The 25,795-nt window shown below is 40.5% G+C and overlaps 1 protein-coding gene across 6 annotated transcripts in view; it reads left to right on the top strand.

Moving 5' to 3' along the window:
- The first annotated feature begins 4,591 nt into the window (after positions 1 to 4,591).
- Positions 4,592 to 25,795, top strand: part of dnajc6 (DnaJ (Hsp40) homolog, subfamily C, member 6) — a 123,628-nt gene continuing 102,424 nt past the window's right edge. For 5 of the 6 annotated variants that reach the window (XM_080195613.1, XM_080195609.1, XM_080195608.1 and 2 more), the window contains exon 1: positions 23,330 to 23,776. In XM_080195613.1, the coding sequence (XP_080051739.1) occupies positions 23,563 to 23,776 (214 nt within the window). In that variant the 5' untranslated portion in view covers positions 23,330 to 23,562. Of the gene's footprint in view, positions 4,734 to 5,391; positions 5,486 to 23,329; positions 23,777 to 25,795 lie in introns of those variants that run through there. The other variant, XM_080195611.1, reaches the window with a different exon arrangement.

Raw genomic sequence — 25,795 nt, 5'->3', positions numbered from 1 at the left:
CAATTGTTTAAGTTATTTTGAAGGATATGTGCAATTGATTTCCTCACGTTTTTATACGTGCAGGCCTAGATTTTCTCATTGCAACACTAAAGGTGATAAAAGAATGGGTTACATGATATAATATTAACTTAAATAATTTTCTAATCTTCTAATTTTATCTTTTCAAAGGTCTCTGAATTTTAATATCCCACCTTCTTTGTATCTGGGTAAATAAAATGCTCTTGGATTTTTATTATATCAATCATCTGCCATTTTTGTTTCAATTTTCTAATAAGAAATTTACCTCAACAATCTGAGACTGGCAATTCTATGATTTACTGTTATTTTCAGTTTCACCTGCAGAGGTAATTTTTGCTCTGGAAGCAACAACATATTGATAATAAATGATGGTCCAACCTCACTGTGGCCCCAATATTCTCTCTCTCTCTCTATAAAGACTGGTTGTAAATAAGAGAAGCAAAGATGCATAATTAAACATTTTCTCCGACAGGATTTCTGTAAGGGTTTCAGATTCTAGCATCCACAGTAACCTGCTTTCATCCAGCGTTTAACTCTCCGCCACTTATCTTCCAGGAATGCCAACCCTGAAGAAGTACTGCTCTTCTCTCCGACAGGATGTCTGTATGATTCTGAAAACCACACTTAGTGCCATGTGCTGCCACGTGAAGACACTCGACATCTCTCTCCAGCAACACTGTCTTTCTCTCTCTCAAAGCTATTCCTGTCCCCAGTTTCATTTCATCCTCTGCATCATTTGACATCTGAACAAAACTTTTCCTGTTTCTTGCAGATGCAAGAATGCAAGCTTCAATGACTTATCAAAATCACAGCCCATCCCAGAGCCCCCCCCCCCCCCCCCCCCCCGCCTCCTCAACTAATCCCAATCCCTTGAACTCCATTTCTTCTAGTCCCAGCCCTTACCGTGTTTTCACCATGCCCTCCAACTTTCCCTTCTGAGGTTGAGCGTGCTGTTCTCAGCAAAGGACTCAGCTTCATATTCTTACATCCCCAGTAAATTTTGGGCTCGACATGCTGTTGAACTCTTTTTTCCATCGCCTTTGTCTCCGTGCCTACTTCTTTGGACAAGACTCCTTCCCTCCATTCCAAAGATCCTTTCAAGTACCTCCAACATTCTGCTTCCAATTGGGCTCCCCCTTTGGGACAATTATCTGCCCTTAATCTTTTCATTGGGAACTGTTGAAAGGACATTGGTCGTCTCAATTTTTCTGTCCCTCTCACCCATTCCAGCCTCTCTCCTTCTGAACTTTCTACTCTTCACCTCTTCAGGTCCAACCCTGACATTGTCATCAAACCTGCCAACAAAGGAGGTGCTGTTGTTGTTGGCATACTGATCTCTACTGCGCAGAGGCTGAGTGTTAACTCTCGGATACTTCCTCCTATCTCCTCCTGAACCATGACCACACTACTGAACATCAAGCCAATATCTCCAATACTGTCCCCGACCTCGCTTTCTCCAGATCCTTCCTGCCCCCCCCTTCATAGTCTCCCAACTCCGGACAGTCTGCTTCTACCTACTTCCCAAAATCCACATAAAGGACTGTCCTGGTGGGTCCATTGTGTCAGCATGCTCCTGCCCCACTGAACTTATTTCCTCTTACCTCGGCTCCATCCTCATTCCCCTGATCCAGTCCATTCCCACCTATATCTGGAATTCCTCTGATGCCTTGCATCATATTGACAGCTTCCAGTTCGCAGGTCCTAACTGCCTCATAGTCACCATGGATGTGCAATCTCTCTACACCTCCATCCCACACCAGGATGGCCTGACAGCTCTTTGCTTCTTTGTTGAAAAGAGGCCCATCCACCAGCACTCTCCTCCAGCCTGGCTGAACTCATTCTATCTTTCAACAAATTCTCCTTTAACTCATCCCACTTTCTCAAATGAAAGGAGCAGCAAAAAGACGCTTGTCTTTTTATGGGGTATATTGAACATTCCTTGTTCAATGCCTACCCAGGTCCCCTCCCACAACTCCTTTTACTGGTACATCGATGACTATTTTGGTGCTGTTCATGCTCTCGTCCAGACCTTGCAAAATTCATCAACTTTGCTTTCAGTTTTCACTCCTCTATCACCTTCACCTGGTCCATCTCAGACACTTCCTTTCCTTGACCTTTCTGTCTCCATTTCCAGCAAAAGACTATTTACCAATACCCGTTACAAGCCCACTGACTTGCACAGTTATGTGGATTATAGCTGTTCATATCCTACATCCTGTAAGGACTCCATTCCTTTCTCTCAGCTCCGTTGCCTCTGTTGCATTTGCTCCGATGATGCCACTTTCCAAAGTGGTGCTTCTAATATTTGCTCCTTTTTCCCCAACCGTGGATTCTCATCTATAGTTGTCAAAAGGAGTGTCAACAGCTTGGTCCATCTCCCACGCTATGACCCACACTCCCTCCCAGAACAAGGATAGAGACCCCTTGTTCTCATATTTCACCTCACTAGTCTCCACGTGCAACGCGTAATCTTCTGCTATTTTCACCAACTCCAACGTGATGCCACCACCAAACATATCTTCCCTTCACTCCCTCTGTCTGCAAAGACCATTCCCTCCACGATAACCTAGTCCACTCTTCCACTATACCCAACACCTTTCCTGTCACTCATGACACCTTTGCAAGCAATCGCAAAAGGTATAACGCCTGTCCCTTTACCTCTTCAATCCTCACCATCCAACATCCAAAACATTCATTCAGGTTAAGCAGCATTTCACTTGCATCTCTTTCAATTTGGTGTATTACATTCACTGCTGCCAATGTGGTCTCCTATATATGGGAGAGACCAAGCGTAGCCTGGGTGATTGCTTTGCTGAGCACCTTCGCTCTGTGTGCAATCAAGACCCTGACCTTCTGGTTGCTTGCCATTTGAAACACACGACCCTGCTCCCATGCCCACATGTCTGTCCTTGGCCTGCTGCAATGTTCCAGTGAAGTTCAATGCAAACTTGAGGAACAGCATCTCATCTGGCTAGGAACTTCACAGCCTTTGGGTCTCAACATCGAATTCAACAACTTCAGATGATTTGTTCTACCCCACTTCAACCCCTTTGTTTTCATTCTATTTTGTTTAATTTTTTACTGTTCTCTACCTTTTATTTCTTTATTGTCTTTCTTCATTTTTCTTTGCCCCCCCCCCCCAACACTTTTGCCCTACTTTATCCCTCCTCCCCTTACCTTTTCTCCCTCTTTGCTTCCCCTTTTCCAAATTTTACCCTCGTGCCCCAACATCATCATCTGTCACAGCTTACCCTCTCATTTTAGTTTCTCTGCCATTTGGCCATTCACACCCTTTTATTCTCTCTGTGGACTGTCATTAGCAGTCTTTCCCTAAGTTTCTGTGGCTGTGACTCATCTTTCATTCCCTCACCCTGCAGAATAAATACCTCCCACTTTCTATGCCTTTTAGCTTTGACAAAGGGTCATTTGGATTTGAATCTGCACAGTACTTTTTTTTCATTTCTTTCCTTACAGATGTTGCTAGAGCGCTGAGATTTTCCAGCAATTTTTCTTTTAATTGCATAACTAAACATGTGACCCAGAGCCATTTCAATTTCAGGAGAAAGTAGACTACTTGGGACAGCACAAGTAGATAGTTTAAAAGGGAAATACGTTGGGGAAATGGGCATACACATATTCCTAAACAATCAACAAAATCACTTCGCAACTGGTTAGTCATTTTAATATGCATATTGCTGAACCATTCAGAACAGGAAGGGTTCCAGCTTTGTTCATTGTTTGTGATGAATGGCCTGATTGAATTAGATCTTAGATAATTGAAAATGCCTGAAAAGTTATGGCTAAAAACAAATACAGGTCCTCCTAAAATAAAGGTTTGAAAAAATGCTGATTGTTAATGTTGCATTGGTAAAATTGGATCGTATAGCCTACTAACCAGGATCCAAGAATGGGCCCTCCAATGGCTTGGTAGATAAATGCATCCCATACATTGGAATGGAGAAGGCACTGATTTGATTCTTAATTTGTTATTTCAGTTGGGTTTTCGATTAATGTATTAATATGGTTTTTGCAGCCCTGAGCTAGGGACTTGAATATTTCAGCCATAATTTCTATTACTGATTGGCGCTAGAAAGCGCATTGATATTGGTTCAAGGCAGTGTTGTGTCCTCTGGTGCAAGGCAGCGTTGGCAGGCAGCTTGCCAACAAGCAGTGAGTTCAGTTTCTATCACAAAGAATGATCACTAGCCATTACACATGCAACTGCATCCAGCATGAGTCAGTGCCTTCAGGAAAAGTGGGGTGGGGAATACAGGATTTAAAAGTAAAACAGATTGTTCAAATAAAGCAATAAATTGAACACATTTCAATAACATAATAGTGAATTACAAATGTGATACATCCTCTTGATAAATTATATAAAATGACTTCAGCTGAATCTGCATGGTATTGTCATTTTGATGTTAAGCAACTGCAGTTCTAGCTTTTTTTTCATACCATCTGTCTGGGTTGTGCCTGTAGCTGTTTGCTTCCTGTGCTGTTGTATAGTCCTGTCTGCTAGCACAGGACACAAACACGTAACATTGCTTTGCATCAGCAGCTACGGATAATTGGATGCAATTTGAATGACCTTTGACTGAGTGCGAATGACAAATCAAAGGTCAGCACTTTTAGCAATCTGGCTTAGCTTCCTGTACATTTCTGCAGTTGATACTGGGCATGTAGATAAAGAGATTTAACAACGACAGCAACTGGAGGTAGGAAGAAAGATTACTACTTAATGCTTGGCACCAAAGATATTATACCGAAGAGAAAAAAACTCAAGTTTTCAAAAATTATTTAAAACAAAATAAGCATTTAAATATTATATCCTAAAATATAAAAATGCCTGAAGCTCGTGTTGTTATCGAGAAGAAGAGAATGCTATTTTTAAACTTCTGTATCAAATGATTAACCAAGCAAAAGCTTTTAAAATCCTTTATATCAGCACGGCCATTGCTATGGGTTTCATTTTGCATGTTCATATCTAACAATTTTATTGGTAGTCATTTTATGAAATATATTTTTAAAAAATGCACATTTCTTTCAAAGAACTGAATCATTCAAATTTGGTTAGATGATCATCCTCAAGTGTGAATGATAATGTAAAGGTTTATTGTGGAAAGAATGTGTGCATTTCTTAAGTTAATAAATATTCACTTACTGCATATTATTTGCACGGGCTTTAAGATTCAGAGTCTTACTACACAGATTGCCTCTGTACAGTTGAGTGGGGAATCTGTTAAATAAGGACCATATTTTGCTGCTGAACTGCATAATCTCTTGTCGGTACCAGTCCTACTCAGCACATTTCATGCTAACAATCGTAATTGCTTTCCACTTGCTGTTTTTTTTTCCCCCTTCCGCATCTGACAGGCTGATGGAGATTTAAATCTAGCAGCAGTCAGCTGAAGCAGGCCCAAAACCTTCCAGAGACAAATGTGGAGCCAGGAGAATGCAAAATTAGAATGTAAGTAAATATCAAGAGATATAATAACAGAAACAAATGTCCATAATGTTCAAGGTACACACCAAACATTGTAGGTTAGTATTATTTGAAATGTACAAATGTACAGATAATTGTTTATTCCTAAGAATCTAGATTAATGACTATCTTTAATTATTGTAATATGAAAGGAGGAATCTTTTGACTAATTCTGAATTGATGCAAAATCAGGGAAAAAAATTCTAGAGCTGATACGATTTTGCTGCCCTCAATTTCCTTTCCTTAATTAAAATTTGTTTCATTATTAAAATTGCTGCAATGTTTTGGTATATATTTCACGATATTCAAAAGATTCTGATCCTTTCATCAACATAACTGTAGAAAATGTTCAGCTTTTGCTACAAAAGTATTTAAAATATGTGACGATTGGAACTAGAAATAATTTTCCAGTGTAAGACATGAATATACTGGAGTAAAGCATCTTGTCATAAAATTCAGAGTTGATTTTTATTGTTTTCTGAACCTCCTTCAGTTTCTGTTTGAATGTCAGAGGTTATTTACTGCTGTGCTGGAGGAAAAATGCCAAGTGCTTTTCTTGAATATGAAACAAGGAATAGTTTTATTAAGATGTGAAGTTTATATTTCAGATTTTCCTCATATTTTGAGATCTTGCCTTTTCTGTGGTAGCTAGAGGATGCAGCTACTCTTGGAATTTAGACTTTTTGAACATTTGCCAATTGTGTTCGTGTCTTCTAGCCATAGTAATCCCAAAGGTCGTGAACATTCAAAGCTCCAATATTTTAGAATTGTAAATTGAACAGGCTAAAGGAGAGGTATGCAGCACCATGATAAAAATAGCTGATCATTTGTGTTTGTGTAGAAATCCTTGACTCATCAAAAACATGCACACACAGTATTTTACCCCCTCAATAGCATTGGGCATGTGCTAAAAGGGAATGTGGATGGTGTAGTGAGTTGTCTTTTAATTTTTGGGATGTAGATATAATCATAAATGTATGGGATGAGAGTTAAAGATGTTTTAAAGTGGTCTTGAACAAGATTCAAGATGGAGATCAACCACAGCATGAAACACTTCAGTAGATAGATTAATTTAGAGGCGCTTTGAGAATAGAATCATAGAGGCCCTACAGTGCCAAAGCCCACCCAGCCTGCACCAACAACAATTCCAACCTATTCTCGTAACTCCACATATTTGCCCTGCCAATATCCAAATAGTTAGACTGGGGAATAGAAATGTCATGCTGGTGCATTAGAAGGCACTCTTCTGATCTTCAACCATTCCTTGTTCACCTGATCTGGGGAGATGTATTGGGAGCTGTACCACAATCCTATTTATATTATACCTAAGGAAATGGAGTAGACAAACTTTTCCCTGACTCCATAAAAACATAACCTGGAAGTGGCTGGTGCAAGATATGGAACAGTTTCCTGGTTCCCAGGACTTTTATTCTTTCCCTTGACCAATGTAGAGGTGAGAAGCATAGTTGTCCAGAAGTGGGTTCGTTTCTAAAAAAAAAGAGTTGCGATTTCAAATAGTGGGGGACACAATTCAACATTGAGGAATTGGGAGTAAATAAAGTCAGGCAGAATGTTTTAATCAAAATATAACCAATCTGGAACATCAGTTGTAGCTTGGTTGGTCTGAATTTCAAGGTTCTATGTTCAAGTCCCACTCCAAAGCTTCAGCACAAAAATCAAAGCTGACATTCAGGCAATAGTGAGGGAGCCTACAGGTGACGCCTGCTCAGCTGAATGTAAAGTAGCCCCTAACAGCGACATTGGACTGCGGTTCTCCACACAAGCTACGGCAGTGATTGTATTGGTGACACACACAATAGCACTTAACTGGTAGTGCACTGTATCCTTGGAAAATAAAGAAGTAGAGAGTCCTTTTTAATACCACACGAAAGCAGGTACTTTATATGAATTGTAACCCTCACTGTCCACGTTTTTTAACCTCCAATTTCTGATCTTCCTATCCAACTTATTGTTGGGATAGAGTTCCATCGGGTTGCCTTCTCACCATTTCGAAGTAAAGCAGCAGAATTATTCCTGGTGTCCTGGCTGATATTTATCTCTGTCTGCAGCACAAAAGAATAAATTGTCTGGTGGTTTATCACATTACTGTTTGTAGGAGTTTGCTATGTGCAAATTGTCTGCTGCATTTTCCATGTTACAACAGTAATTACACAAGGCTGTAAAGTGCTTTGGGACATCAGGTAACAATGAAAATTATTATATAGTGCAACATTTTTTGGTCATACATCATGATGAATGCCATTAAAATGTTCAATAAGCAGATGCAAGAAGCAATTAGTTATATTACTGGAGAGAAGGGATTGATGGCTATGATGAAGTGATTGCTGAGTTGGATTTTCATGTAATTCTGGAATGCTTTGCTAAGTCTCAGCTTTTGCTAGTTTCAATTTCCATCAATTCTTATACTTGATAACTGAAGGCACAGTGAATGACTTTATCTTTTCTAATTCAGCACATATAAATGCAAAAATACACAATGTAGGTAAATATCACTAATGCACTAGTGTGATCTTTATGATTTGAGAATTTTGAAAACATTTTCAACTTGATGAATAGGACTTAATATTTTCAGTAAGTAGAATTAATAACCAAAGCCCATTCTGATGAGAAGAAAAGTTTCTAAAATAATTGGGTAAATCATATTTCAATTTTAAAGTTGTAACTATTTAATGGTTGAATTACTAAAGAAGTTGCCTATTGGAACAGTGCTGGGCAAATCCTTGTTCGTTGTATATCCCGAGTTCACAACTGTGAGCCAAAGCAGTGATTACTGATCTCAGTACTACGATAAAATGGTAAAATCAGCCAGGTAATCTGCTCCTGATTGCTGTGCTGCGATTTAGCTCCATGTCATGAGCCTATCTAGACTAGACATTGGGCTGAATTTTATGGCCTAATCATGGAGGAGGGGGGGGGCTGGAAAATGCAGCAAGCCACTCAAAAGTCCATTGACTTCGATGTGAGTGGAAAATCCTACTGGCGACAAGTTCCACCCATTGAACAAACTACTGATGCTCAACGTGGAGGAGTTGTGGGACACTGCAACCTTAGCTGATGTCTGTATGCTGCGCTTTCCAGCTGTTAGAACTGGATTTTGACCATTTGTGTGAACCTTGAATATGCCTACAATTCTTTAGCCCAGAAGTGCTTTCACCAGCACTTGAGTTGCTGCAATCATTCTGGTTGACTTTACTTTTCTCAGTGCAGTTGGACAATTGTAGCTGAGGTCTTCTCTGTACATAATCAATCTGTTCCACCTGAGGCAATGCATTTACCAAATGAGGATTAAGAATACAGGAATCATGAGGCCCGAGTCAGATTGTGTGTTTGCATATAAGTTATTGAAATTGATTTTCATAATAAACACATATTATAAATTTCAACCTGACGTTTGGTGCAGTATTTAATAAAATTGGATGAACTGGGAACAGGAATAGGCCATTTGGCCATCGCACCTGGTCCAACATTCAGTAAGATCATGGTTGATCTGATCGTGGTCTTTAATCTCCTACCTGCCCTCCATAATCTTTGATTCCCTTGTAGATCAAAAATCTGTCCATCTCAGCTTTGAATATGGTCAATGATCCAGCCTCATCTGATCTACGGGGTAGAGAATTCCACAGACTGATCACCCTCTTGAGAGAATAAATTCCTCCTCAACGCCATCTTAAATATGACCTCTTATTTTGAAATATTTGTTACCAATCCTGCTGATGTTATATGTACAGTAAGAAGTTTCATGACACCAGGTTGAAATCCAACAGGTTTATTTGGCAGCACAGGCTTTCGGAGCACTGCTCCTTCATCAGGTGAATGGGAGTTATGTTCACAACAGGGCATGTATGGACACACATACATGTCTTGAAATGTAGGTTCATTGTGGTGTATATTTGTTTGGAATAATGTATTGAGAGCCACATTCAACTTGGTGAGAAAACAGTCCAGTCTTTCTGTAAACAATTAATATTGAGTTTTTAGAGGAAAAATATACAACAAGAAAAACTATAATATGCAATAACAATTGAGTACACAATTAAACACATAGCGTTTCTCTGAGATCTCTCTCATTCCCTGAACTCGCTGCGACACCCTTCTTTTTTGGGAACAACATCGAACATTGTATCTCTGTGCCAAATCCAGCTCATAGTTACCATACAGTATAACTTAGATGATAAAGTCTGGGAAACGATTTCTTGGTTTGATGAGGATGCAAATTTGCATCTGAATTTCTGCAATATGTCTTGGCTCTGAATCTTAGATGAAAAACTGGTCTCTCCCTAGTCCCTCTGGCTGTTGTGTGGAATGAGCGTCTCGGGCTGAAGGTGGAAACCTTGCCCCTCGATCTGTTGGATGTTGCTAGCGGGTTGGCGGATGTGCTGGCGATTATACTATTTAGCCTCTCTTATATTTCATTCTAGATTTGGCTGTCTGGATTTCAAATTCTTTGACTCTAGAAATTAGCATATGTATGCCTTCACTGATCCTGGTGAGCTAGGTAAGTAAAAAGTCTGACAACACCAGGTTTTAGTCCAACCTATTTATTTGATAATATAAGAACATAAGAACATAAGAAATAGGAGCAGGAGTAGGCCATCTAGCCCTTCGAGCCTGCCCCGCCATTCAATAAGATCATGGCTGATCTGTGGTAGCTCAGTTCCACTTTCCCGCCCTCTCCCCATAACCCTTAATCCCCTCTCTTATCAAGAACCCGCAAGCTTTCGGGTTAGCCCCTTCGTCAGGTGAATGGAGAGTTCTGGCCTCAGACAGAGCATATAAAGCACAGACAGTTTAGAGATTACTGATTAGAATGCGAATCCTTACACCTAACCTGCTGTTCAAGACCTGAAGTGGCTGATAATGTGAGTGGAAGGAGCACTGATCACAGTTTAAAGAGATGTGTATTGTCTCCAGACAGTACAGTAAGTGAGGTTTTGCAAACCCAGGCAAGTCACGGGGGTTACAGATAGTGCGACATGAACCCAAGATCCCTGTTGAGACCGTCCTTGGGATCTTGGGTTCATGTCGCACTATCTGTAACCCCCGTGACTTGCCTGGGTTTGCAAAACCTCACTTACTGTACTGTCTGGAGACAATACACATCTCTTTAAACTGTGATCAGTGCTCCTTCCACTCACATTATCAGCCACTTCAGGTCTTGAACAGCAGGTTAGGTGTAAGGATTCGCATTCTAATCAGTAATCTCTAAACTGTCTGTGCTTTATATGCTCTGTCTGAGGCCAGAACTCTCCATTCACCTGACGAAGGGGCTAACCCGAAAGCTTGCGAGTATATTATCAAATAAATAGGTTGGACTAAAACCTGGTGTTGTCAGACTTTTTACTGTGTTTACGCCAGTCCAACGCCGGCATACCCACATCAAGCTAGGTAAGGGCAGCATGGTGGCACAATGGTTAGGACTGCTGTCTCACAGTGTCAGGGACCTGGGTTCGATTCCCAGCTTGGATCACTGTCTGTGTCGAGTTTGCATGTTCTCGCCATGTCTGCATTGTTTTCCTCCGGGTGTTTTGGTTCCTTCCCGTAGTCTGAAAGATGTGCTGGCTAGGTGTATTGACCCAAACAGATGCCGGAATGTGGTGACTAGGGGAATTTCACAGTAACTTTATTGCTGTGTTAATGTAAGCCTTATTTGTAACTAATAAGCTTTACGTTTTCTACTAATGGGGGCAATTTACATCTGCTTCTGTCTAGATGCCAGCTCATCCTGTTACTAGGTAAATCGCAGCTCATCATGCCTTTAGAATGCTGGCTGCTCCTGTTGCTATGCAGATTTCTACTGTTGCTGGGTAAATCGCATCCTACCATGCTTTTTAAAATTCTGTTTCTGCTGTTGCTAGGCAGTTTCCTGACATGGTGCCCACTTGTTTCAGACCCACCATGAGGGGAAACCACCTAGCCTCTATCCTGTCGAACCCCTCAGAATATTGTACGCTTTAATATGATCACCTCTCATTCTTCTATACTCAATGAACATAGACATAATCTGTTCAACCTTTCCTCGTGAGCCAACCCCTTTATCCCAGGAATCAACTTAGTGAAACTCTTTTCAGTTGTCTCCAATGCACGTATATCTCCCTTTAAAGTGTAGTCTCACCAATGCAACTATTTCCCTATTTATACTCCGATATTCCAAACTGATTGTAATAAAAGTGAACATTCTGCCTTTTGGCTAAGATCAAGTGTAGTATCGACACGGTGTACTTAGTTGAGGTCATTAGGTTACGTTTTAGCTTAATTTGAAGTGATTTTTAAAAGTGGCATCTTGGCCTTTTGGCTAAGATGCAAATGAGATCAAGCCTTGGAGGAGGAGCTATACCTACTCCAATCAGCTTGGATCATGTAGATCAAACTCAAGATGTGGATGTGCTGGCGTTGGACTGGGGTAAACACAGTAAAAAGTCTGACAACACCAGGTTTTAGTCCAACCGATTTATTTGATAGTAAACTCACAAGCTTTCGAGGGGACTCCCTCTTTGTCAGGTGAATGGAGAGTTCTGGCCTCGGACAGAGCATATAAAGCACAGACAGTTTAGATTCGCATTCTAATCAGTAATCTCTAAACTGTCTGTGCTTTATATGCTCTGTCCGAGGCCAGAACTCTCCATTCACCTGATGAAGAGGGAGTCCCCTCGAAAGCTTGTGCGTTTACTATCAAATAAATTGGTTGGACTAAAACCTGGTGTGATCAAACCCAAGACAGGAGGTGAGAGCCCTGTCTTGTCAGCTTGGATTGGAAATGTCTCGCCTGTTGAGACCTTGAATTGGATTTGATTTGATTGAATTGGTTTAAAAAAAGTGAACATTCTGCTTGCTTTCCTAATTATTTGTTGCATATATATCCTTTTTTTAGGTGATTCATTTATACGGATGCTCAGATCACTCTGCTGTATCACTCTGTAGTATTTTTTCATTTAAATAATATTTTTCCTTCCAAACCTCACATTTTCCCACATTATACTCCAACTGCCATTTTATCCTCCCTCATTTAACCAATCTCTTTCCTTTTGTAGTCTCTTTGTGCCCTCACAACTTCCTTTCCTACCTATCCTTGTATTGTCAGCAAATTTGTCTACAATACACTCAGTTCCTTCATTCAAGTCATTAACGTAGATTATAAAAGCTAGAGGAGGGGGTTGTTAGCTAATTGGCTAGATAGCTAGAATGTGGTTCAGAATAATGCTAACAGTGCAGATTTAATTTCTGTTCTGGCTGAGACACTTCATTTGGGCTTGAGATTTTTCGAAACTCTTTTATCTCAGTGGAAGCCACCTGTATACTTTTTGAGGAGAATTTTTGGTGCAGAGCTTTCTACTTTGTTTTGGTGCTTCACATCTGTCTCTATGTAAGAAATGAGTTCAGCAGTGGGTCAAATGATCCCTTTGTACATTTCTGAATTAATGAAAAGATATTTGTTATCACCAGGGGGCATTCTTCGCAACAAAACGTTTTACTTTCAAAGGGTCTGTGAGCTCTATTAGCGAATTATTACATAACAATTAGGCCAGTATTTGTCAGATCAATATTTGTATAGGTCAATGCCCATTCTTTAAGCTCAAGTTATACTCTGTCTCATTCTGCCCAGCAAAGAGGGAACCCAATTTTCAAACTTCAGCAAAGTCTGAGATTAGGGAAGAAATCACTAGAAATCATCAGAAGCTCGGATGAAGTTATTAAAAAGGGACAGATTTGGCACTTTGGGTGTGTACTCTTTATTTGAAGGTTACATAAATGAGCATTAAAAATACAAATAGAAAATGCTGGAAATATACCACAGACCTGGCAGTATCAGTGGAGTGAGAAACCCAGTCAACTTTTCAGGTTGATTAACTTTCTTCAAAGCTGGGAAAGTTCAAAATGTTGTTGGTTTAAAGAAAGTGAAAGGGGTTGTGGTGGTGTTGGGGATAAAAGAACAAAAAGGAAGGTCTGTGATAGGATGGAATACAAGAGCGATTAAATGACAAAAGGCTTTATGATACAAAACCAAAGGGACAAGCGAAGAAACAAAGGAAATATGTGTAGAGTAGGTGTAAATGGCAGAGTAATGAACAGATGCTATCTAAAAGCAAAATTAAAAAAGGAACAGAAATACAAGTGTGAAAAATCCAAGTCAGAAAAAGAAACACAGTGGGGATAGAGATTATGACTTAAACTTGTTGAACTCTACGTTGTGTCAGGAAGGCAGTAAAGTGCCCAGTCTAAAGATGAGGTGCTGTTCTTTGAGCTTGCATTGAATTGGAACGTTCCAGGAGACCAGAGGACAGATTAATGTGAGAGTGAGGTGGTGAGTTAAAATGCCAGGCCAACTGGGAGCTGGGGATCTTGCTTGTGGATTGAACAGAGATCTTCCACAAAGCAATTACCCAGTCCATTTGGTCTTCCTGATGTAAAGACCACATCATGAGCAGCAAATAAGGTGTACTGAACTGAAAGGAGTAAATGTAATTCATGGTTTCAACAGGAAATGAGAAGGGAGGAATTAAAAGAATCTGTGTCGCGTCTCTTGAGCTTGCATGGAAAGGTGCTGTTGGAGGTGACTAGGGAGAGTGTCGAAGGTAAGGGGTGGGGGGTGGAATAGTCCATTCAGAATGCCAAAAATGGTGGGGAAGGGAAAATGTGTTTGGTTTCAATGTGTTAGAGGTGGTGGAAATGACAATGATTTGTTGAATATGGAAGCAGGCGAGGTTAACAGTGCTTCTGAGAAGGAAGGAAAAGGGTGAGAGCGAAAGTGCATGAAATCGAATGGACACAGCTGAGGGCCATTGTCAACCACGGCAGTGGGGTTGGTGAACCCTTTATTTTGGAAGAAGGAAGCCATGTCAGTGTTGGTATGGATGTTGTATCATCAGAACACATACAATGGAGTTGGAAAAATTGGGAAATAGAATAGCATCCTTAGAGTAAGTGGGGTACGAGGAAGTATAGCCAAGATATTTATCAGAATCAGTGGACTTATGGTCGACATTGGTTCATAACCTACCCCAGAAATGAAAACAGAAGTCAAGCAAGGGAGAGCCTGAATTGGGCCATGTGAAAGAGAGGAAATTCGTAGCAATGTTGAAGAGATTCTCCAGTTCAGAGTGAAAGCAGGAAATGGCAATGACACAATTGTTACTGTACTGGAAACAGAACTGAAGGAGACTGCTCGAGTAGGACATGAACAAAAAAAAGTGTTGTTATTGAGAATAATATTTTAAAAATAAATTTAGGCCCTTTGTTATTACAATGCTGAATCAGAAATTGTTCACAGCAATAACATTGGGCACAACATTACAATCCCAATCTGATATGATTGTTGTGTGTGAAGTTACTTTCCTTGTCCTGTAATTGTGTTTTATGGACAATCATAATTGTGTTGTGTATGCTGAGAATGACATATTGACTCAAGACTTCTCTGGAGTCTCCAGGGCTGCCTGCTAACTTGCAGTTAATTGGCAAGAACTAGGAGCAGGAGTAGGCCATCTGGCCCCTCAAGCCTGCTCTGCCATTCAATAAGATCATGGCTGATCTTTTTGTGGACTCGGCTCCACTTGCCCACCTGTTCGCCATAACCCTTAATTCCATTGCTGCTCAAAAATTTATCTATCCTTGCTTTCAAAACATTCAATGAGGTAGCCTCAACTGCTTCACCGGACAGGGAATTCCACAGATTCACAACCCTTTGTGTGAAGAAGTTCCTCCTCAACTCAGTCCTAAATTTGCTCCCTCTTATTTTGATACGATGCCCCTAGTTCTAGTTTCACCTGTCAGTGGAAACAACTTCCCTGCTTCTATCTTATCTGTTCCCTTCATAATCTTAGGTTTCTATACGATCTCCCCTCATTCTTCTGAATTCCAATAAGTATAGCCCCAGTCTACGCAGTCTCTCCTCGTAAACCAACCCTCTTAACTCCAGAATCAACCTAGTGAATCTCCTTTGCATCTCCTCCAGTGCCAGTATATCCTTTTCTTAAGTAGAGACCAAAACTGTACACAGTACACCAAGTGTGGCCTCACCAGCACCTTATAAACTGCAATGTAACCTTGTTGTTTTTAAACTTTGTCCCTCTAGCAATGAAGAACAAAATTCTATTTGCCGTCTTAATTACCTGCTGCGCCTGCAAACCAACTGCTTGTGATTCTTGTACATGGACACTCAGGTCTCTCTGCACAGCAGCATGCTGCAATTTTTTACCATTTAAATAGTCCATCTTGCTGTTGTTCCTACCAAAATGGATGACCTAATTTACCAACATTGTACTCCATCTAGCAGATCCTCACCTACTCACTTCAACAATCTATATCCCTTTGCAGACTTTCAGCATCCTCTGCACGCTTTGCTCTGCCACTCATCTTAATGTCATCTATGAATTTTGACACACTACACTTGGTCCCCAACTTCAAATCATCTATGTAAATCGTAAACAATTGCGATCCCAACACTGATCCCTGAGGCACTCCACTAGTTACTGATCGCCAACCTGAAAAACACCCCCTTACCCTCATTCTTTGCTTCCTGTTCATTAACCAATCCTCTATCCATGCTAATAAATTACTCATAACACTGTGCACCTTTATCTTATGTAATAGTCTTTGGTGCGGTACCTTGTCAAATGCCTTCTGGAAATCCAGATACATCACATCCACGGGTTCCCCATTGTCCACTTCTCAAAGAATTCCACTAAATCAAATATGACCTACCCTTCACGAACCCATGCTGCATCTTACCAATGGAACAATTTATATCCAGATGCCTCACTAAAGGAGGTTTGCACAAGGAGGAGGTTTTGGGAGAATGAGTTTTAGGGAGAGCAGGGGTGTACAGGGCAAAAAGCCTGCAATTTTCCGTGTGGTACTGAAGGAACATGCTAGGCCCTGAAAAGGAAAGCTTTGAGGTCATCGCATTTCTGCTGTCTGTTCATCTAGTTCATTCTGTCGGGAAGGAGATTGCAGCTGCCCAATTCAAACCCTGGTTAAAATACAATCAAAGTTTCATTGACATATAGAACATCAAGTTGTATAAATACCTGAAGAAAACCACCCTCACGCACCTTAATGTACTTTAGGTAGGTTCTTTATCTGCCTTAAGGAGCCCTGCAGCTTGAAATGTTTCAAATTTTGAGAACCAACATGTTCTCAGCCTGTTTCCAATGAACAAGAAATCAACCCTTTGTACCTGCTTTCTTCAAATTTTCTCAATTTTTCTTCACCCCCACCCCCTCCAGGAAACATTGGCTCAAGCTGGGGTTCAAGAAGGGATCTAGCAAAGATTCACCAGAAAGATTTTGATTCGATTTATTGTCACATGTATTAACATACAGTGGAAAATATTGTTTCTTGTGTGCTGTACAGATAAAACATACCATTCATAAAGAAGGAAATGAGAATGTGCAGAATATAATGTTACAGTCATAGCTAGGGTGTAGAGAAAGATCAACTAAATGCAAGGTAGGTCCATTTAAAAGTCTGAAAGCAGCAGAGAAGAAGCAGTTCTTGAGTTAGTTGGTACATGACCTCAGATGTTTGCATCTTTTTCCGGAAGGAAGAAAGTGACAGTACCATAGAAAATTACAGCTCAGAAACAGGCCTTTTGGCCTCGTCTTGTCTGTGCCAAACCATTTTTTTTGCCTAGTCCCACCGACCTGCCCTTGGACCATATCCCACCACACCCCTCTCATCCATGAGCCCGTCCAAGTTTTCTTAATGTTAAAAGTGACCCCGCATTTACCACTTTATCTGGCAGCTCATTCCACACTCCTACCACTCTCTGCGTGAAGAAGCCCCCCTAATATTCCCTTTAAACTTTTCTCCTTTCACCCTTAACCCATGCCCTTTGATTTTTTTCTCCCCTAGCCTCAGTGGAAAAAGCCAGCTTGCATTCACTCTGTCTATACCTATCAAAATCTTATATACCTCTATCAAATCTCCCCTCATTCTTTGACACTCCAGGGAATAAAGTTCTAACCTATTCAATCTCTCTCTGTAACTCAGCTTCTCAAGTCCCGGCAACATCCTTGTGAACCTTCTCTGCACTCTTTCAACCTTATTCATCCTTCCTGTAACTAGGTGACCAAAACTGTACACAATACTCTAAATTCAGCCTCACCAATGCCCTTATACAACCTTACCATAACACTCCAACTTTTATACTTGATATTCCGTTTTATAAAGGCCAATGTACCAAAAGCACTCTTTACGACCCTATCCACCTGTGACATCACTTTTAGGGAATTCTGTACCTGTATTCCCAGATCTCTCTGTTCAACTGCACTCTTCAGAGTCCTACCATTTACCCTGTATGTTCTACTTTGGTTTGTCCTTCCAAAGTGCAATACTTCACACTTGTTTGTGTTACATTCCATTTGCCATTTTTCAGCCCATTTTTCTAGTTGGTCCAAATCCCTCTGCAAGCTTTGAAAACCTTCCTCACTGTCCACTACACCTCCAATCTTTGTATCATCAGCAAATTTGTTGATCCAATTTACCACATTATCATCCAGATCATTGTTATAGATGACAAACAACAATGGACCCAACACTGATCCCTGTGGCACGCCACTCATCACAGACCTCCACTCAGAGAAGCAATGCTCCACAACCACTCTCTGGCTTCTTCCGTTAAGCCAGTGTCCAATCCAATTTACTACCTCCCCACGTATACCTAGCGACTGAACCTTCCTAACTAACCTCCCATGATCGACAGAATGTCTGGAGTGCGGGAGTCTTGCATGAACTTGATTAAATTCTCCTGAGTTTGGAAGGTTAAGGAATAGTCTAATTAAGATGTTTCAGATAATAGGATTCAAGAGTACAGAGCAATGATTTCCACTGATGGGAACCGAATGCAGATAAGGAAAAATCAGAGTTAGGTATTTAGAAGTGATATTTGGAAGGACTCCAATTATGGTGTAAATCTGGATTTCCCTGCCCCAACAAAAGGATTCTGATGCTGGGTCAAATTTTCAAGACATATTGAAAGATTTTTGCTGGATGAAGGTATCGAGGGATATTAATCAAAGCTGAGTAATAGATTTGAGGTACAGATTGGCCATATCCTAACTGAATACTGGTACAGACTTGAGGGGTTAAATGGCTTACTTCTGTTCCTATTTTCCAGGATGTTACCAGCTTTCTGTGCTTCACTCCAGCTTGTGTGAACTGAGGCAGAGAGTATCGACAGACTAGGGATAAACAGTTATTATGCTGGGAAGAACCTGGTTTCATAGGATTAAAAAAAAATCTATATGATGGCAAACATGATCTTGATTTAACGCCTCATTAATGATGGGATATTGCAAATGTGCAGCTCCCACTCAGTACAGTGTTGAAGTGTCACCTTAGATAATACAATCAATTCCAAGAAACAGCCTTGAACTCAAAGGCAAGAGTGCCACCACTGATCAATGGATGACATTAGAAAAGGACAGAACATCTTTTGCCAGCCTTATCAAAGTACTCTTACATTCTAAACGGTGATGGCCACCCCAAGATCAGCATTCCAGTTCATTGCAAAACCATTTCCCTTTCAAGATTTAAAGTAATATATTAATTTCTTTTGGGTACTGAAGAACAAATATAATGCAAAAACTGATTGCCAAGTGTATTGAAATATATGTTATGCCATACTATATTGAAGCAAAAGCTGGTTTGTTTTTAACTTGTCTCAAAGGCCATGTACTATCAGGGAATTCATTTCCCTGTAAAGCCATCCAAAGAATGGGAAAAACTGATTTATTGTCACGCCCTTTTCTTTTGGTTTTAGCACAGTGGTTAGCAGTGCACTTCACAGCGCCAGAGACCCGGGTTCGATTCCCAGCTTGGGTCACTGTGTGTGTGGAGTTTGTATGTTCTCCCCATGTCTGCATGGGTTTCCTTTGGGTGCTCAGGTTTCCTCCCACATTCTGAAAGACGTGCTGGTTAGATACGTTGACTCAAATAGGTGCCGGACTGTGGCGACTAGGGGAATTTCACAGTAACTTCATTGTAGTGTTAAAGTAAGCCTTATTTGTGACTAATAAACTTTGCTTTGATTGAGATATGTAAATTAAATGCAATAATAACTCTCAACGAAAAGTACATTCTACACAAAATGGTAGCTGCCAGGCTGCCTCTAAACAGTGGTTTGAAAGCATAAGATACGCAGAACAGAATGAAAGACAATTAGTGTGCAGGCATCTTTCTTCAGCACTAAAGTTGCCCGCCCACATTGTCAGGTGTTATTGAACAGAAGGTGTGAAAGCAGGGATGAAAAATATTTCAAAAAACGGCTTTTGCTCCAATATATTGCTATCAATTGAGATAAGTAAATACACATTCACAGCTTTTGTGCAATATATTTTGTACAATAAATAAGGTGTGTATATATATTATTTTAAATCTTAGATGGTAAATGGTTTTCCCAATTGTTGTGATTCAATTTTGTTATTGTATTGTTTGATATCAGTAACTTCTGAAAAAGAAAATTATCTGCAATCCCAGTTATTTATTGAATGAATGAAGTTACAAGATTCCACTCTTTAAATCAAAATTTTTACTATACAAGAAGCAAAAAAGGCAAACACTAAAGATGTAACCACCTACGTTGTAAAAGTCAAAATCAACATAAGTTGAACATGAATTAAAAGGCAAATTGTCATTGATTATAAATTACACACTATATTTGCCAAATCTTATGAATTGGCTCAGCAGTCCACTCAGCATATTTGTCTTCAATTTCAGTCTCAAAGTCTTTCAAAATTGTCTTCCAAACACACAATTTTAGCTCTGCCTCTTCTAGGAATTTAACCTGATCTCCAGTCAACAGCAGTGCACAAATAACATGAGTTCTGTGGGCCTAGACTTCACCAAAATTGTTTCAACTTCACCAAAGTTGAACCAGTTCAATTCTGCTTATGATGGTTTGAATGGCATAGATCCACCAATGTGATGTTTGAGTAACAGAAACAACAGCAGAAATTGTAGATTTGTTTATTCTCAGTTTCTTGATCTAGCCTTTCTTCAGTCTATCTGTGCTGCACCATTGGAATGTTCAACTATTGAGCCCAGATGGTTTTCGATCCATTTTGGGACTCCCCAGAAGCTTTGGTTTCCAATCTGTTTCAGTTTCTTAGAAACTGCAAGGCCATCAGTCTCCACTCTGTTTCTCTTTTCAGTTAGAGTCTGTCTCAAAAAACACAAGCTTTGTAATCATCGATTCCATCAAACCAACTGGAATCTTTTTGTAGCGCCTACACTTAACAGTTAAGCTACAAATGCACAATTGCATTCCAGAATGACTTCCACTTGAAGCTGGGAGTCCCTGTGCTGTGGTATTCATCTCATTTATAACTTGCAGATGATTTCAGAGTACAAGGTTAACTGCCTATTTACTCTCACCCAGAAATCTCTGTCACTTTAGCTTTTAGTTATATCTTTAAGATTTATAGGCTCAATTGTGACTTATTTTCTGGCTATTTACCTGTACAAAAATAAAAGGGGCTTAAGTAAATATAACAAACAGCTCTGAGACTCCTGAATTCCAATGCATTGCCAGCAGTTGTTGACAGACTGTGGGTTAGAAAACAAGGCCTCCAGCCTTGTGCAACCAGTTTTTCTCCCCAGGTGTGACTTTTCAAATGAGACAAATAAATCACCCTTGAGTTGCTGCATTGCATCTTGTAGATAGTACACATTAGCTTCCCATCCACAGTCTTAAACATGGGAGCAATCAGTTTGGCTGATTCAACTGTTGTTGGATCTGCACTTATCCAAGCAAGTGGAGACTATTCTACCACACTCCTGATTTATTCCTTGTAGTTGGTAGAAAAGCTATGGGAGTGACACGAATTATTTGTTGCAACATTCCTGCCTTTGACAATCTCTTGTAACTGCCATATTTGCATAGCTGGTCCTGTAAAGTTTCTGGTCAATGCTGAGTGTTGAGATGTTGATATTCAGTGGTAACCCTTTTTGAATGTAAAGGGGAGGTGGTTAAAGGTTTTTTTGTTGGTAATAGTCATGGTACTTGGGGCATAAATATCACTCGCCAAGATTGAATGTTATCCAGGCCTTGCTGCATGTGGGCACAGACTGCTTTAGTATTTGATGATTTGCAAATGAGCATTGAAGTCTTCAGCTAGCAAATCCACTTCTGACCTTTTGATGAAGCAGCTGGTGATAGTTGGGCCTTGAACACTCCCCTGACAACTCTTGCAGTGATTTCCTAGAGGTGAGGTGATTGTTCTCCAATGACTATTTTCCTTTGTGGTAGGTATAACTCCAGCCATTGGAGACTTTAGAGTAACCTATTGCCCATATGAGCGGAAAATGTTTGCATTTAAAATGTTCAGATGGTCCAAAAGTCTATTTCCAGTGTCAGAAGCAAAACTTGGAAAGTGCGATCTTTGATTATAATTGACCTTTGTGGTAGTGATCTGCGATGAGAAATATTTGCAACATGCTGAATTTGACTCTTCACTGAAAGTAATGATAATCAGTATCATTGGGAAAGGAGATTAAGGAGGCACAATCTTTATCCTTTCCTCTTGTTGAATTGTGCTTCTCAACTCATGTAGTACTGTTATAATAAAGGCCTGCAGTCAGTCTACTGGGATTCTTTCCAGGTATAAAGACAGTGGGGAAAAAGCTTTCTCTTTAAATATGAGAATGGATTTCTGATTTTGCTGCAAGTAACAACAAATAGGAATTTTTGCTGTTGTATAAATACATACTTTCTTGAGGGAGGCAACTGTTTTCTGAATAAAACCAGACAAGCATAGCAGGGGAAATCAACATTTAAAAGTCAAATAAATATTAACATTTTTTCGGTAAAGCTCTCCAGAAGACCTGTACCTGGGAAAGTACATCTACGATATTAACAAACCTTTCTCTTGTAGATGTTACTTGATCAGCTGTCAGTTTTGGTGTATGTCTTTATCTTGAGTCTTCAGTAGTTGTGATTTTTCTATCTGATCATTTTAGCTAAAGAAGGTGTGGTGGGGAGGTGGGGGCGAGTGCGTGTGTGGTGGGGAGGTGGGGGTGAGTGCGTGTGTGGCGGGGAGGTGGGGGAGGGAGGGTGACGCGATAAAATGGGCCTCATTAATTTGTTCTCGTACTTCAGCTGTATGTGGAGCAATTCTCACGCATCCAGGTTAAAAACTGATGGGTGAAGAATGAAGTTTGCCCGTTTCTGATCATTTAGTCTGATTACCCCTCCCCCATAAGTAAAACAACTAAGTAAGCTGGCTAGCTAATATATTTATGATTTTCACCGCGAAATGATTGTCTTTTCGAGGAAAAGAATGGTAAAATACCTGAAATAAGTGAGAACTACTGACAAGAAATGAAGAAAATGGAAGTCACTTTTTTTTTAAAAGGGGAAATGCAATATGCTTGACTTTAATACATTGCAGAATATAAAGGGTAGAACACCTCTCTCCTCACTATCCAGCAGCGACTGCAGTAGAGGCGTGTGCAGTGATACTGACAAGATGAGGTTCTTTTTTGAATAGCCTCCTCCATCAAGAACAGTGAATCGCGTGAGACGCCAAAGGCCTGGTCGTCACTGGAATAATTCCACAGGGACAGCACTAGATAAAACCATCACTATCACCATTAATGGGGAAAGACGAGGCTGGTCAAAATCGAGCTTGTTAATTTTAAATCGGGTGCAAAATTTCTCAAGTACTGATAAGTGATTTTTTTTTGCATCAGCAACAGCATTTTGAAAGGTAGACTGGATTGCAGGCAGGCTGCAGGCAGCTCGAGGCTGGAGGTGACCGCCTCCACTCAGCTCTCTGGCGCGGAGCCAGGCGGAAGCTCAGATAAGAAGCCGCTAAAGCAGCGAGAGCAAAACTGGCGGCGAGCTTTGCAAGTGGAGAATTGGGAACGACAGGCTGTTTGCCCTTATTAATTTCCGCTCTCCTCTGGCTTTAACAAAGGAACAAAAGCCTTGTTCCTTAGTTTTTCCTTTATTTATCTTTTGAAGTCAGTTCAGCGCACAAGGTCATGCCTGGCTCTGCCCCCCTTTGTCTATAAATGAGCTGTTTGCTGACCCCTCCTGGTGCCCCATGAGCCTTCTTGGAAACTATCGCAAGAAGACCAATTATGATGGTTACGAATCTTTACATTTGGTGGATAGCAGGACAGGGGATTTGGACAGCAAGGTGCGAGCAGGTGAAGCAGTCCAGACGGTGAGCTCAGCCCCAGTGCTAGCAACAGCCTCTACAGCAGCGAGTGGCCCAGTACCGCAGCCAGCCCTCTGCAGCACCATGGACAGCTCAGGTAAGCTATTGTCACCACTTGTGGCCATGTGCCCTTTTTTCAACTATGCATATCCTTTAATTTAAACCCCTTATTCTTGCAAATATTGATATAAATAATCTGCTTTTCATGTATTGAATTCAATCAGCCGTGTCTTTTTTAGCTTCTATAGGGATACAATGTCGTATAACATTCGTTTTCGTAATGCAAATATTGCCTTGTGTTTATTTAGAGTAGCGTAGTTGTAATTGGAAAACACGTTTAAATGTACAATTCTATAGATTCTGTTATATTCATGCATTGCTTTAGTAGCAAATGCAAGAGTTTAGTTAATAAAATAGTACCTAAGTATGTGACTTATGTGCTTTCTTCCCCTCATTCATATTCTTGACAGCAATTTTATCCACACATCCTGACAGAAAATGTTTGGAGGAGGGGCAGTACGTTGACAAATTCTGTACATGTCACAGCATGGCATCCTTCTGTTACAGTTTCTAATCGCCTTTATGTTTATACTTGCCCGCGTGTTCCCTTTTGTTTCTCACGTAGCATTCTGGCTCACTTCATCCGTGCAGTTGATTTTTTGTTTAAATGGGCGGTGAAATCTTGTATTAATGAATTTGACTTTGTAAATTCATGAGTCACAATGCCATGGGGTTTGAGCAGCAGAATCTACATGTAGGGTTGTTCCAAATGATCTGTGCTCGCTCTTAGTTGAAAGCATGGTCTGGTTCAGTTTGTGAAACAAAATATGAATAAAACTGATAAGAACAGCCTGACATTTTTTCTCTTTTGTATTACTGTCACTGAAAGTAACTGTTTCTACCAGAACTGTTGAAAAGGCCTGCCAACAGTGCACAACAATGATTGAGAGAAACATCAAATGCTGGAGAAACTCAGTGGGTCTGACAGCATCTGTGGAGACAGGATAGAGCCAACATTTCAAGTCATATGTGGGCTCTATCCTCTCTCCATAGATGCTGTCAGACCTGCTGAGTTTCTCCAGCATTTGCTGTTTCTGTTACAGATTCCAGCATCCACAGTATTTTGCCTTTATCTTAATTGGATGGCACAGTGGTTAGCACTGCTGCGTCACAGTGCCAGGGACCTGGGTTCAGTTCCCGGCTGGGGTCACTCTATGGTGCTTGCACATTCTCCCCATGTCTGTGTGGGTTTCTGCTCCAGTTTCCTCCCACAGACCACAGATGCGCGGGTTAGGTTGATTGGCCATGCTAAATTGCCCCTTGGTGTCAGGAGGACTAGCTCAGGTAAATGTATGGGGTTATGGGGATAGGGCCTGGGTGGGATTGTGGTTGGCACATACTTGATGGCCTGAATGGCGTACCTCTGCACTGTAAGGATTCTTTGATTCCAGGATTTGAGAGCATGCTATTTTTGCTTGCATCTTAAACAGTCTCAAATTTAATAAGTAATTGATCTGGGGTGTAATGCATTTTATCTCCTGTAGTGTATGATTTTTGTAGCTTAAATGTTCCAGTATGATTTTGTTTGAATCCAAAACAGTAATTGCTGATTGATTTCATTCTTGTGCATCTGGGAAAACTCATTTTGTATTTCATTTTGTTATATCTTTGGGAGTTTCCTCTCTCTTCTCTAATTCTTAAACTCCAACCATGCTCTGTTACATGTTACATAGCCCATAGGTGGCCTTTCCACCATCCCCCAATCTGCACTCCATTTTACATGAGGTGGGTGAGGACCTACCCTCACCCAGTTGAGGTTTGATATAGTCTTGGTAGAGGCCAGAAACTTTTAAAAAGAAATATGGACTCCCAGTTATTTACCCAAATAATTTTGCGCACAATTTCATGTTTTAAACAAAGCACATTTACTGTCTTAAGATTTAAACAAAGCAAGTGCTGCTATAACCCTTTCTGTAAGCACTTGCACTTTAAATCTGAATATCTCATTAGCACACTATGATCTGGCTATGTGACTCTTCAACACCTCATGATTTGTAGATTCCCCAACTCAAGCATGGTTCTTGTTGCTTTTTTGCATAGTGACTCCAAATCAGAA

Source organism: Carcharhinus amblyrhynchos, chromosome 9 (genome assembly GCF_965287045.1).
Source record: "Carcharhinus amblyrhynchos chromosome 9, sCarAmb.v2.hapA, whole genome shotgun sequence".
Lineage (NCBI taxonomy): Eukaryota > Metazoa > Chordata > Chondrichthyes > Carcharhiniformes > Carcharhinidae > Carcharhinus > Carcharhinus amblyrhynchos.
This window is presented reverse-complemented; position numbering and strand designations above follow the sequence as displayed.